General features: G+C 36.7%; 2 protein-coding genes across 2 annotated transcripts in view; both read left to right on the top strand.

Moving 5' to 3' along the window:
• Nucleotides 1–4,929: 4,929 nt before the first annotated feature.
• Nucleotides 4,930–12,783, top strand: part of NME8 (NME/NM23 family member 8) — a 52,334-nt gene continuing 44,480 nt past the window's right edge. Inside the window, exon 1 of the mRNA XM_061165274.1 lies at nt 4,930–5,131. The gene's annotated coding sequence lies outside the window, so the exon portion shown is untranslated. The remainder of the gene's footprint in view (nt 5,132–12,783) is intronic.
• Nucleotides 7,457–8,338, top strand: LOC133073021 (probable G-protein coupled receptor 141). Its single transcript, XM_061166530.1, has one exon. It carries the CDS (start codon nt 7,457–7,459, stop codon nt 8,336–8,338), a length of 882 nt encoding a protein of 293 aa, XP_061022513.1.

Raw genomic sequence — 12,783 nt, forward strand, 5'->3', positions numbered from 1 at the left:
GAGAGATCACAACAGACAACACTGAAATACAAAGGATCATAAGAGACTACTACCAGCAGCTCTATGCCAATAAAATGCACAACTTGGATGAAATGGACAAATTCTTAGAAAAGTATAACTTTCCAAAACTGAACCAGGAAGAAATAGAAGATCTTAACAGACCCATCACAAGCAAGGAAATCGAAACTGTCATCAAAAATCTTCCAGCAAACAAAAGCCCAGGACCAGATGGCTTCACAGCTAAATTCTACCAAAAATTTAGAGAAGAGCTAACACCTATCTTACTCAAACTCTTCCAGAAAATTGCAGAAGAAGGTAAGCTTCCAAACTCATTCTATGAGGCCACCATCACCCTAATTCCAAAACCAGACAAAGATGCCACAAAAAAAGAAAACTACAGGCCAATATCACTGATGAACATAGATGCAAAAATCCTTAACAAAATTCTAGCAAACAGAATCCAACAACATATTAAAAAAATCATACACCATGACCAAGTGGGCTTTATCCCAGGAATGCAAGGATTCTTTAATATCCGCAAATCAATCAATGTAATACACCACATTAACAAATTGAAAGATAAAAACCATATGATTATCTCAATAGATGCAGAGAAAGCCTTTGACAAAATTCAACACTCATTTATGATTAAAACTCTCCAAAAAGCAGGAATAGAAGGAACATACCTCAACATAATAAAAGCTATATATGACAAACCCACAGCAAGCATCACCCTCAATGGTGAAAAATTGAAGGCATTTCCCCTGAAATCAGGAACAAGACAAGGGTGCCCACTCTCACCACTACTATTCAACATAGTGTTGGAAGTGCTGGCCACAGCAATCAGAGCAGAAAAAGAAGTAAAAGGAGTCCAGATAGGAAAAGAAGAAGTAAAACTCTCACTGTTTGCAGATGACATGATCCTCTACATAGAAAACCCTAAAGACTCTACCAGAAAATTACTAGAGCTAATCAATGAATATAGTAAAGTTGCAGGATATAAAATCAACAGGCAATTTTCAATCCTTAGCTTATTTGTTCTCGTGGCAATATTTGTTCCTGTTGACCTTTACCTCTCTTGAAATCCTTTTATCCTTTGGATTCCTCAACAACTCTTCTCCCTGGTTCTCCTCTGCCCCACCTCCCCCAGCTTCAGGCACACCTGCTGATCCAACCAATGCTTGTTATTCTCTGCAAAAAAGCTGGCAACCTACAATTAGCAAAGAAAGGAGGTGAGATCACAAGGAATAGGGACTATTGAATGCATGTGTTTTCCTTAAATCTAGTCAACAGAACCTTCTGTAATTGAGCATTTGACTTATGACTGAGGAAGTGAATTGTTTTAACTTAACTAAAATGGGCACAATGTGGAGAATGGCTACCATATTGGACAGTATAGTGTAGAGTCTCACAACATAAAGGATGGTGCATGGTGCATGGTCTGTGGGACCATGCAGGTTGTGCATCACCCAGGTACCAGTTAGAAATGCAGAACAGGCCCCACCCCAGATCCACTGAAATAGAATTTGCATCTTAACAAGATCACCAGGTCATTCATAAGCACAGTAACATTTGAGAAACACTGCTTAGAAAGTTTAATTTTGAATCACTATTGTGATGGACACCTGTTTATATCCCAGTACATCTGTGGCTATTATTATACCTGAAGAAGTTTCCTTCTGTGAATTTTTACAAAGTCCCTCTCAATACATTAATTAAATACTTCATTAATCATATCTTGATTGAAGTCCCACAGGATGTCAAAATTCTAAGATAAGTCTTTTATTTCAGAAAGGAACTGAGTTTAATCTATTGATCTGAGCTACATCTCATCCTTCTCTTGAGGGGGTATCATGTGTTAGTAAAACCACTACTTCCTTTCCTTTGTTCTGAGGAAATATTATCTTTCTTTCGTAAAGGAGTAGAATATAGAAGAGAAAAAATTAAACCACATTGTTCAATAATCTCCAAACAGGTAACCAGCTTGACTGTGAAATCAGGTCACACCCTATGGCTTATGAGAAGACTCACGCAAAGCATTTAAAGATCTGAAGCTAAATATATCAGAGAAAAAGTTTACGTTGAACAAATGTTTTCTCATTTTCTGTTGAATGTGTCCATGCTCTGGGATCTCCCAAGGATTAAAGAGACTCAATTTCCTAAAAAAGAGACAAAACTCTTTGGAATATAGTGAAGCTTCCAGATGTAGTGGTTTGGGAGATGGTCACTTTGGCTGACAGCGCAGGTCATAAAGGAGGGTGGGCTAGGAGTCTCAGAGGCAGGGTGTCTGTGCGGACTCTACTTGGGCTGCCTCAGTTCCTTCTGTAAAATGAAGTATCTGGATTTGTTAGAGCCTCTTTTAGGTCAGTTCTAGCTCTTATGCTCATCTTTGAAAACCTGTAAGAAGGAAGTTAAAATGATTAAGTCATTATCTCCAAAAGAAGGATCATTTCACAGTCACTTTAAGAAAAGCATATGCATTTATTCAACAAATACTCAACTCATTCAACAAGTATATGCTACACACTGACCTGGACATGGGGAAGTGACAATGACGGTACCGTTAGGGTCAGTGAAGTCCAGCTTAGGAAAGTGGTAAATTCTCAAACCTTGTTTACATGCCTAAGCCATTGACTGAGGCTTTGCAATGCCAGGCGGGGTGCCCTGTTTGATTTAGAGTCCAAAAGTCAAGGACACAGCACATCCTTAGGTATGTTCCAGGCAGCGTATCTCAGTAGACCAGAAGGCAGGCAATAATCCACAATGAACAATTAAGCAATTAAAACACCTTGTGGAAAATCATACGTAAAAACTTCAACTGGGGCGGTGTGGTGTGTTCCCTGAGCAGTCGCCTGACACTGTGGCAGTCAAAGAGGGCTTCTCAGAGGTGGTTAACATCAGCGCTGAGAACTGAATACAAGAGGCAGCCTGACACGTGGAAGTGAGAAAAGCACTCTGGGCAGAGACTCACAGATGCGCCTGAAACTAACACAACACTGTAAATGAACTTTACTCAGACATAAACAAGAAAGAAATAATGCCATTTGCAGCAACATGGATGGACTTAGAGACTATCATACTACGTGAAGGAAGTCAGACAGAGAGAGATAAATATCATATGATATCAATATATGTGGAATCTAAAAAAAGACTATACAAATGAACTTATTTAGAAAACAAAAACAGACTCATATACATAGAAAGCAATCTTAAGTTTACCAAAGGGGAAATGTGGGTGGTGAGGGATAAATTAGGAGTTTAGGATTAACATATACACACAACTACAGGTATATACAAAATAGATAATCAACAAGAACCTACTATATAGCACAGGGAACTCTACTCAATATTCTGTATTAACCTATTTGGGAAAAGAATCTGAAAAAGAATAGGTATATGTATGTGTACAACTGAATCACTGGGCTGTACATGTGAAACTAACACAACCCTGCAAAATAACTATATTGCAATAAATCATACCTGTGATTAAATTATAAACCTAAAAAATAAGAGGATTGTATTGTTCTGAACTGGGAAATTTCTAAGCTCTCATACTAAGGTTTTTTTATTTTTCTTAAAAATCTTGGCACATCTGAATGAAAAGAGCTGAATTCTGAGTATAGTGAGAAAAATATACTAAATACATGCATTCTTCTAGCTGTGTTTTAACTACAATATATACACTTTTTTAATACTTTGAATTCCTTATGCTGTCAGTGTGAACAATTAATCTGTGTGCTGGCCATAGTCTTGAATTATAGCTGACTTTTATTTTTAGGCTCAGCTGTTGGTCACAACTGACATTTCCTAGTTAGTCCTTCATCAGATAAGCAAACCCTAAATATAGCATAGTTTCTATGGGAACATACTTTATCTTGAAGATTCCAAGAAACACATTTTATCTGAAAAACAAGACCTGCCAGATAAAATGTGAAAATCCAGGCTCACAATCCAGATTTTCTACTTTCAAAATAATGCGATTTAAGGAGAGATGTTTAAAATGGATTGAAAAATTGGCTCCATGAGAAATCTTTCTAACGGAGTTGAATTGGTATAGATCTGCTTTTGACTGTAAGAGTTGGAAATCTCATCTTTTCTTGTTTTTCTTGTAATAATCAAGCACATGACTCTATTATGTTTAGATTCTATTGTTTTATATCTCTGTGGCTACAAACACTGTTGGGTAATCATCTAGCAGATGGCGTAGGTGGTGATGATTACTCATTCTTCCCAAAGTAAATGAAAATTTTATGAGTTGTTACTGAAATGTAGGTCATAATGACTTTGCTTTACAGGTTATAGAGTTTGGGGCCTTTTAAATACCTGTAGCTGAACAGTAATATGATTTGGGGCTGCATTTGCCTGTTAGTATTCAAGGTATGTTGGTTTCTTTCATCTTTAGGTGTACTAAACCCAATTTCCTTAAAGTTATGCTTTGAGACCTTAAGACAGCTAAAGATGACTATGCAGTTAGAGCAGGAAGTAAAAAGACTGATAGAAGAATATTTAAGACTTTTGAGAAAAACAAAATGAGCCCTCTTATGGAAGTTACATCACCAGACAGTCAAGCTCCAAAGGAGTCATATCTCCAAATGGCAGTTATTGAGGGAAGGGAGTCTTTGGAAATTGAACACCAGAGAGATAAATATTTTGAGCTTACTGCTGAGAATAAGAAAGTCTCATAGGAAGTAGTCCTCTCCATCACTCTTGTACTGAATATGAAACATTTTGGATATAATAAGGAACACTGAGGGTGAAAAAAGCTCTAAATTTTTCATGCTAATAAGAAAAATTACTGCAAAGAAGTAATGGATAGTGAAAATGAAAGTCCTAACTTAAGAAGAATGATTTGAGTCTGTCTCACCACTAGCTTTAGAGATAAACATCTGTTGGTGGCCCAGATGCTTTATCTGGACCCTCCATCTTGACTGTGTAACTTCGGAAGTTCTCAATCTAAAGCTTCAGCTCTTCACCAGTTCATTATCCACCCCATGACTTCCCTTGACTGTTGTTAGTGAAGACTTGATTCTAGGAAAGTATTCTTCTTACCTGCTCTGATGTAGATCACCAACAAATGACCAGGTTGTCTTGAGTCTTCCACCAGCAGAAAATCATAAGAGGAAAAGAACAAGTAAGTAGTTTGGGTGGTCATTTAATGGTTTCTGCATGAGAAACAGAGCTAGAAATCTCAGTGCTTGGTTTTTACAAGCAAAGAAATACTTAGAAATTTCCTGGGGTTGGCGGTCCTAAGGGTAAGGTCTTGAGAGAAAGGGAAGGGGATGATCCAACTCCTCTCTTTGCTAAAAATTTATCCCAATGCATTTGAATATTTATAGGGTGATTCTGAGAGAACTTCAAAAGGGTGGAATTTTATGTTTATGATATATCTTTGTGTACACTGTAGAAGGAAAAGTAGCATTGAGACTTTTAAGACCAAGTCCATGTCAGGGAATTTGTTGGCTCTTTAGACATGGAATCTTTCTTACTTCTCATAACATTCTTACAAACTAGATCTCATTCCCATATTTGCGATTGAAGAGGCAACTTCAGTGTTAAGCATATAAAAACCACCTAAACTGGTTGGACATGATAGATTATTTAAGTTTTCCTTGCCTTAAAGTCATTTCAAACTTAACATCTTGTCTCCTTAGACTGCAGGACTACTGACATTTTAAAATTTTAGTAGTTTTGAATTTGTTTTTCATAAGTCACATAAAACTATTTTGTTTCACACAAAAAGTATATAAGCTTATATACTTATAAGTATATAAGTATATGTGTTTTATGTATATGTAATTGGCTATAATGTATATTTCAGCACATAAAATTTAGATTGTTATGCAAAATATAATTATTATTTCTAAATTACAATAAAATCTTATTTGAGGGTAGTCAACCTGACAGGACCAATGGAAATTTTTTTATAAGCAAAAATTTAATTATTCTAAGAAGATTCCATGGTAGCAGAAGAAAAATTCTAAGATATTAAGGTATTCACTGTGGAATAACTACTCCCTCAGAAACATATGCTCAAACTTCTTCTGACCACGTGGAGAGCAGATACATGAGGAAAATGAACACAGATAATTCCAGATGGGAAAGTTTGACTTGTTGAAGCCTGGGTCTCATACGATCTAATCAAAGATCTGAAAAAGTTTTTTTTTAATTGTCAAATATTTATTATATACTTAACAATGCAACAACAATTTTATGTAACATAACTGTGTATCTGCCCCTATGTAGAGTAAGGAGAAAAAAGTAAATAATGTCTTTTTTGTCTTTGCTGTTTCACCTTAAGAGTCATTACTTTGAGTAGCTCTTTTTTTATATATATAAAGTTGTCTCAAACACACTGACTCATTTAATTTTACAGTGATGTAGGCAGTATGTGAAGTGAAAGTCGCTTAGTCATGTCCAACTGTTTGCAACCCCATGGACTATACAGTCCATGGAATTCTCTGTAGCCTTTCCCTTCTCCAGGGGATCTTCCCAACCTAGGGATAGAGCCCAGGTGTCCTGTACTGCAGGCGAATTCTTCACCAGCTGAGCTATTGTAGGCAGTATGATCTTCTGTATTTCATAGCTAGAGTTCTGTGAGGCCAGATGACTTATGCATGCTCTAATAGCAAACAAATGACCGAGTGGCACTTAGGTATGGCAAAGCACATTGCCAAGCATTCTTGTCTTTCTGCTATACTATCACTGCCCCTTATGCATCGAGTACCTGAAAAACTTAAATGAAAGCTAAACAGAACCTACACTCAAACTCCAACTTTTTACCAAATGTAACACACCAATCCAGGAAAGTTTCAGAGTCTGGAAGAAGGAAAGAGTGAAGGTGATATGTATATTATAGGCCACTTCTTCCTCAAAGCTGTTCACAGAAAATATTTTCAAGTGTCTGATATATCTTCTCACAACAATTTCATGTGACTTACATGATCGCTACAGTATCTCAAAGTGGATTTCCTGACAATAGGAAGGATGGCCTTTATTTTATAGATCTGATGTGGATGTTTGCTGGGTACATACAGGCCCTACCATCACTTAAACTTTATTTTGTTCATCATGATTTTTTTGCATTAGTTTTGATTCTAAAAAATATTGCATTAGACTGTTATTCATTTTGATGACTGAGTCTCTAGCCCTTCCTTAAATTTTATACCAGAGAATAATATGTCTTATGCTCAGCCCTGTGCTGGTACGTGAATTTAGACATATCCATGAACAGAATGCCTGACTGCCCAATGACAAGTTTTATATTCAATCTTATTTTTGTCATTTTGTTTCACTCTCTGACTTTTCAGTATTTTTGAGTAATGAAGATGAGTCTCTGACAATATTTATTGGGTATTCAGTTCATGGGCAGTTGCTGTGCAGTTTTAATATATCCACTCTAATTTTGTAAAACTTTTAATTTAAGGTTTTATGGCCTCCTAGCATTTTGTGGTGAAAGATGGAGCTGACCAATGTGAGCACCCTGTCAAACGCTTCAAACACAGACCTGAGTCGCTGTGACAGGCACTGCAGGACAATTCTCCTATCACTATACAGTGTGGTTTTGCTGGGAGGCGCTGCAGGGGCCATTGCGATGTCTTATATGATGCTCAAAAGGAACAGCCAATCAATCGTCGCCACGATTGTTCTCAATATCATCGTGCTACACTCCATCCTCCTGTTCAGCCTTCCCTTCCGCCTCAGCTATTATGTCTTAGTTGTCTGGGAGTTTGGATCCTTCACCTGCCGATTGGTTAGCAGCATAATATATGGTCATATGTATTTCACCTTTGTTTTCTATGTGGCCATCATTGTAAGTCGATTGCTCATGTATTTTAAGAAACTCCAAACTCAGTTCCAAAAGTACCATGTGGTGGTTTTAAGCATTATTATTTGGATGGTGGGTAGTGTCATTTTTTTGCCAATATTTTTTTTACACTATGGCACTAATCCAAGTTACTCAGAACAACAGTGTTTCGAGTTCTACAAAGACCTCAAAAGCGAGGAGTTTATTATCTTGAACTACTCTATGATTGTCATTATGATGACAACGGTTATGACCCTCTTTCTGATACAGATGTGGGTCATTGTTCAACTGGTAAAGGCTCTTTGGCCAGACATGTGGACCCATCAAGAGTACAGAGCTCAAATCAAGAGCTTCTTCTTCCTCCTCATAATAGTGGTTTGTTTTATACCCCACCATGCCTTCCGGATACACTTCATTCAACATTACTCAGAGACAGAAAATTCTGAGTTAGTTCTTTATAACGAAATTTTTGTTGCTTTAACTACAGCCTGTTGCCTGGATATGCTGTGTTTCGTAGGTGGTGTTATCCACTAAAGATGCTTATGTTACTTGCTTTGTAATCAGTTTCTCACTATTGTGATAAAATAGTTTCAGTTGAGTAGCTGCTTCCACAGCTTCAAAATTTTTCAAATTCTTGTTCTTAATCATCACCAAAATGATTTTTTCACAAAAAGGTAATGAGGATTGATTTTTTTCTCTCTTCTCAACAAACTGTTATTAGTTCTTCACTACCTGAACATGTTCAATTGCCTTAACGCTACACAAGTTGATCCCAACCATCCAGACTCAACAAATCTCTCTTTTTTTCTTGTAATATTTACTTCCACTATGCACAGCTGTTGGCTTTCCCAGTATACTCTCTTCTTTGCATTTATTTTCACTGAGCTTTGATCCTAGAATATTCTTCAAGGTCCAGAGAACCCAAAGATAAAGACTCTACAGAAGCCTTAACTTATTCAACTTATGGTCAACTTGGCGATGGCTCTATCTTGAAAATTACTGATATTTTACCATATCTGGAGGAAAGAATTAGCTCAGAACGTCAAGAGACCTAGAGGAAATTCTTTCGGGATTGATGGGGCATTGTGGTTTGATTCTGATTAAGATATAACAGGTAGTCAGGAAGCTGAGATTACCTCCCAGATCTCCCTTTCCAGACATGCAGCCATAAAGCAAGAAAAGAAATAGGAAAAGGCGGAAAACAACTGGATTTAGTCTAAGCATGCTGGCAGAATGTATTAGAGCCATGCCTCTGAGACTGTGGGACTATTCTCAAGCTTCTTTAAGGCACCATATATAACCAGTAGTGTTATACAAAATCAGTCAGTGTCAGTTAAATGCAATAAAACAACCAAGACAACCAACTCAGATTCTACTTATCAAATACAGACATCGATAGGTCCTTACGCTTTGCTTTGCTTATAATTACACTCCATAAAGAGGGCTTACCACTTCTTCCCTCTTTAGCAAATTGGCTAGAGGCTTTAGTCTTGGCCAAGACGACTTCATGCCAGAGCACTGAAGCAGGAAGTTTTGACTTGGTTCCATTACCCTCTTATCAAAAATCCTTCCCACTCATTCTGGATTTTGGAGAGAAATGAAAAAAACCCACCAAGAATTATAAACGTACATGCATCTTGAAACTGGCTTCTGAGTTTTCATTTCCTTGTGATTTTCTACTGGGTCTATCAGACAGAAAGTCAAGTAGATTACTGGAAAAGGAGGGGAAATTGTACCCCCTGTGCCAGAGAGAAATTGCGTAGTACCTACAGTTTACCATACTGTAAGGTCAATATCATAAACCTGTTATATGGGAACAATCTTTTGTTTTTTAGTGCATTTACTTTTGAACAGTAGTCTTCAGAGTGGGAGTGGGTACAATAATAATTTAGTGGAATGTAAAAGAGTAGTAGTAGAAATTTATTTCTATTTATTTTATATTAAAATATAGTTTATTGTACTGATATTCATAAAGGAACTTATCAGCAATGTATGGGTATAAACTATGTATAAATATTACTTAATGGGGATATATACAATTTTTTTTTTACTGATAAGGATGTAAGATCAAAATAATCTGAAATCCACTGTTCCTGAAGACTATTCAAGCAATGACAATATTCCCTGTCAAAATGTTTTTCTCTTAGGGATAAGACCATTCTTTCTTTAGTGAAAGTATCTTGATGAAATGTAATGAAATGTAACTATCAAGATAATATAGAAAAGCATATCAGATATTACCATCAGATACATAACAAACAAATGTATTTGTACAGACCATCTATTATTGTCCTTATCAAATTGCCTTATAAGTGTGTTTGTGTGTAATTATCTCTTATACTCTCCACATTTCAGACCAAAGGAATGGGTTTTATTTGATTGTGTATATTTAATCCTCCCTTGAAAATCAAACTGCTCTTGAAGATAGAAAAGTGTGAAATCAGACTCTGAAGGTTGAATATTGTGAGATCTGGGAATTGCAAATTCGGTCCTCAAGTAGTAATCATCTGTCCTATGAGCCCTCTGCCCAGGGTGGAAGTTGCTTACACAACAGGTAATAAACCAATGACCTCATAAATCCAGTCAGATGGAGGTTTGTGCTGGTATCTCTCAATCTGGGTGATGATAAATATTGATATTTCAGAGTGAAAACCACTAAGATCGAGAGTACTCTAGATCTCAGATATTAACCAGATCAAGGATACATCTTCAGATTAGCTGATTTACCAGTAATTTTCTTTTTCTCTCAAGCAGTCATTTTGCCACTTGATAGCAAATACTTCTTCAATAAAACTCTATGCATAAAAGGTTACTATTAACTCCTTCATTTATATGGAGCTAAAACAAAGACAAACTCTCTACCCACTTTATTTATACTAAATCCAGAATCTTTAGTGCTTAAGACTTACAAAGGGGATATCAGTTGGACAAAGTACTGTGAGCTGATCAAGTATTCATTTCCTGTCAAGATCCCACCAGGAAATGAAGTCCCACACAAATTAGGCTAATTCAAGGATAACACAATGATCAGAGACTAGTTATAAAGAAGTGTATACAATGCAGGGAAATCCAAAACAATGGCACTCCAAGGCTAGTGATAGTAGTGCTGTCACTATCCTTATGCCCAAAATGACAAACAGGGGTACTGGTGACCAAAAACTGGAAACAGGAGTATTCTGGAGTGAAAGTAAAAGTCGCTCAGTTGTGTCTGGCTCTTTGCAACCCATGGACTATATAGTCCATGGAATTCTCCAGGCCAGAATACTGGAGAGGGTAGCCTTTTCCTTATCCAGGGGATCTTCCCAACCCAGGGATCCAACCCAGTTCTCCTGTGTTGCAGGCAGATTATTTACCAGCTGAGCCACAGTTCAGTTCAGTCGTTCAGTTGTGTCCAACTCTTTGCGACCCCATGAACCACAGCACGCCAGGTCTCCCTGTCCATCATCAACTGCTGGAGTCCACCCAAACCCATGTCCATTGAGTCGGTGATGCCATCCAACCATCTCATCCTCTGTTGTCCCCTTCTCCTCCTGCCCTCAATCTTTCCCACAAGGGAAGCCCAATTGTGGAGTGAGCTGCTTTGAAAGAAGCTATGACCTTAGGCCAAGAAATCAATCATCCCACGGCAAAGCTGTAGAAAATAAACCAGTGGAAAACATACCATCATCTTATTCTTCTCCACCCTTCCAATGTTTTGGTGATGTTCTCAATTTGCAGAATTCACCAGAAGGCAAGGGAGACTGTTGAGGTGGTTAATACAAGTAAGATTTTCTGGGTAGAGAATCATGGAGAAAAATGTTGACAGACCCCTACTTTCAAAAATATGCTTTATTGAAGTCATTGCTCATAAAACAGAAGCAAAAAATCAGAGATCAAACTTGATGGTAAGATGCAATTTTTAAAAAAATGTCCAGAAGATGATAAAATATAAGCTGACACATTTCAAAGAATAAGCAACATAAAAATTTCAGAGATGAAGCTCATACTGAAAACTTCATAAAAGAGAATTTGTTTAGAACACGGTAAAAAATCTGGCGGTCAGGATCAGTAAAAGCAAACAATCCCATGAAAAATTTTTCAAAAATTAAAAAGAATTAGCAGGAAAATGATTGGCTGTGGACCACAGAAAGGGAGTTCTAACATATGTATTGGTATTTTTTTAGAAGTTGCTATTTCATCTCTCTTTTAAAATATACTTTTGTTGAGCATGGGATTCTAGGCTGGCAGTTCTTTTCCTCCACTGTCTTCTTACTTAGAGCTTTGGTTTCAGGGTATTTTTAGCCTCATTAAATGAGTTTGAAAGTATGCCTCTTCTATTTTCTGGAAGAGTTAGAGAAAGATTGACATTAAGTCTTCTCTATACGTTTGCTGGAACTCATTTTTGAAGTCATCTGATCCTGGATTCTTTTTCTTTGCAGTGTCTTTGATTAGTGATTTCATTTCTTTACTTATAGATCTGTTGAGATTTTCCCTTTCACCTTGAATCATTTTATGTAATATTATGTTGGTAGGAATTTACACATTTAACCTAAGTTATCCAATTTATTAGTGAACTGTTGTTCATAGTATTCTCTTAAAATCCTTAGTTATTTCTTCAAGCTTGGTAGTAATTTTCTCACTCTTTTATCTGATTTTGTGTATTTGTGTTTTCTCCCCTATTTTCTTTGTCAGCTGAGCTAAAGTTAATTTTTATTATCATTTCTAAGAATCAACTTTCTGTTATGTTGATTTTCCATGTTTTTTATTTTATTTATGTCCACTGTAAATTTTATTATTTCCTACCCTCTACTAGCATTCACTGTAATTTTACCTCATTGGATATTAGGTATTTTTGTATTTTTGTAAGTATTCTCGAGCTTTCTTCTGGAAGGCAGTTTGTTCCTCATTAAGGTGTTGTTTTTAAGATCTGTTAGGCAGGTCCAGAGCAGTATTACATCTAGAGCTATTTATTCCACATTATTCAAGCAAGAACTTGCTGA

The sequence above is a fragment of the Dama dama genome, chromosome 18 (genome assembly GCF_033118175.1).
Source record: "Dama dama isolate Ldn47 chromosome 18, ASM3311817v1, whole genome shotgun sequence".
Classification (NCBI taxonomy): Eukaryota; Metazoa; Chordata; class Mammalia; order Artiodactyla; family Cervidae; genus Dama; species Dama dama.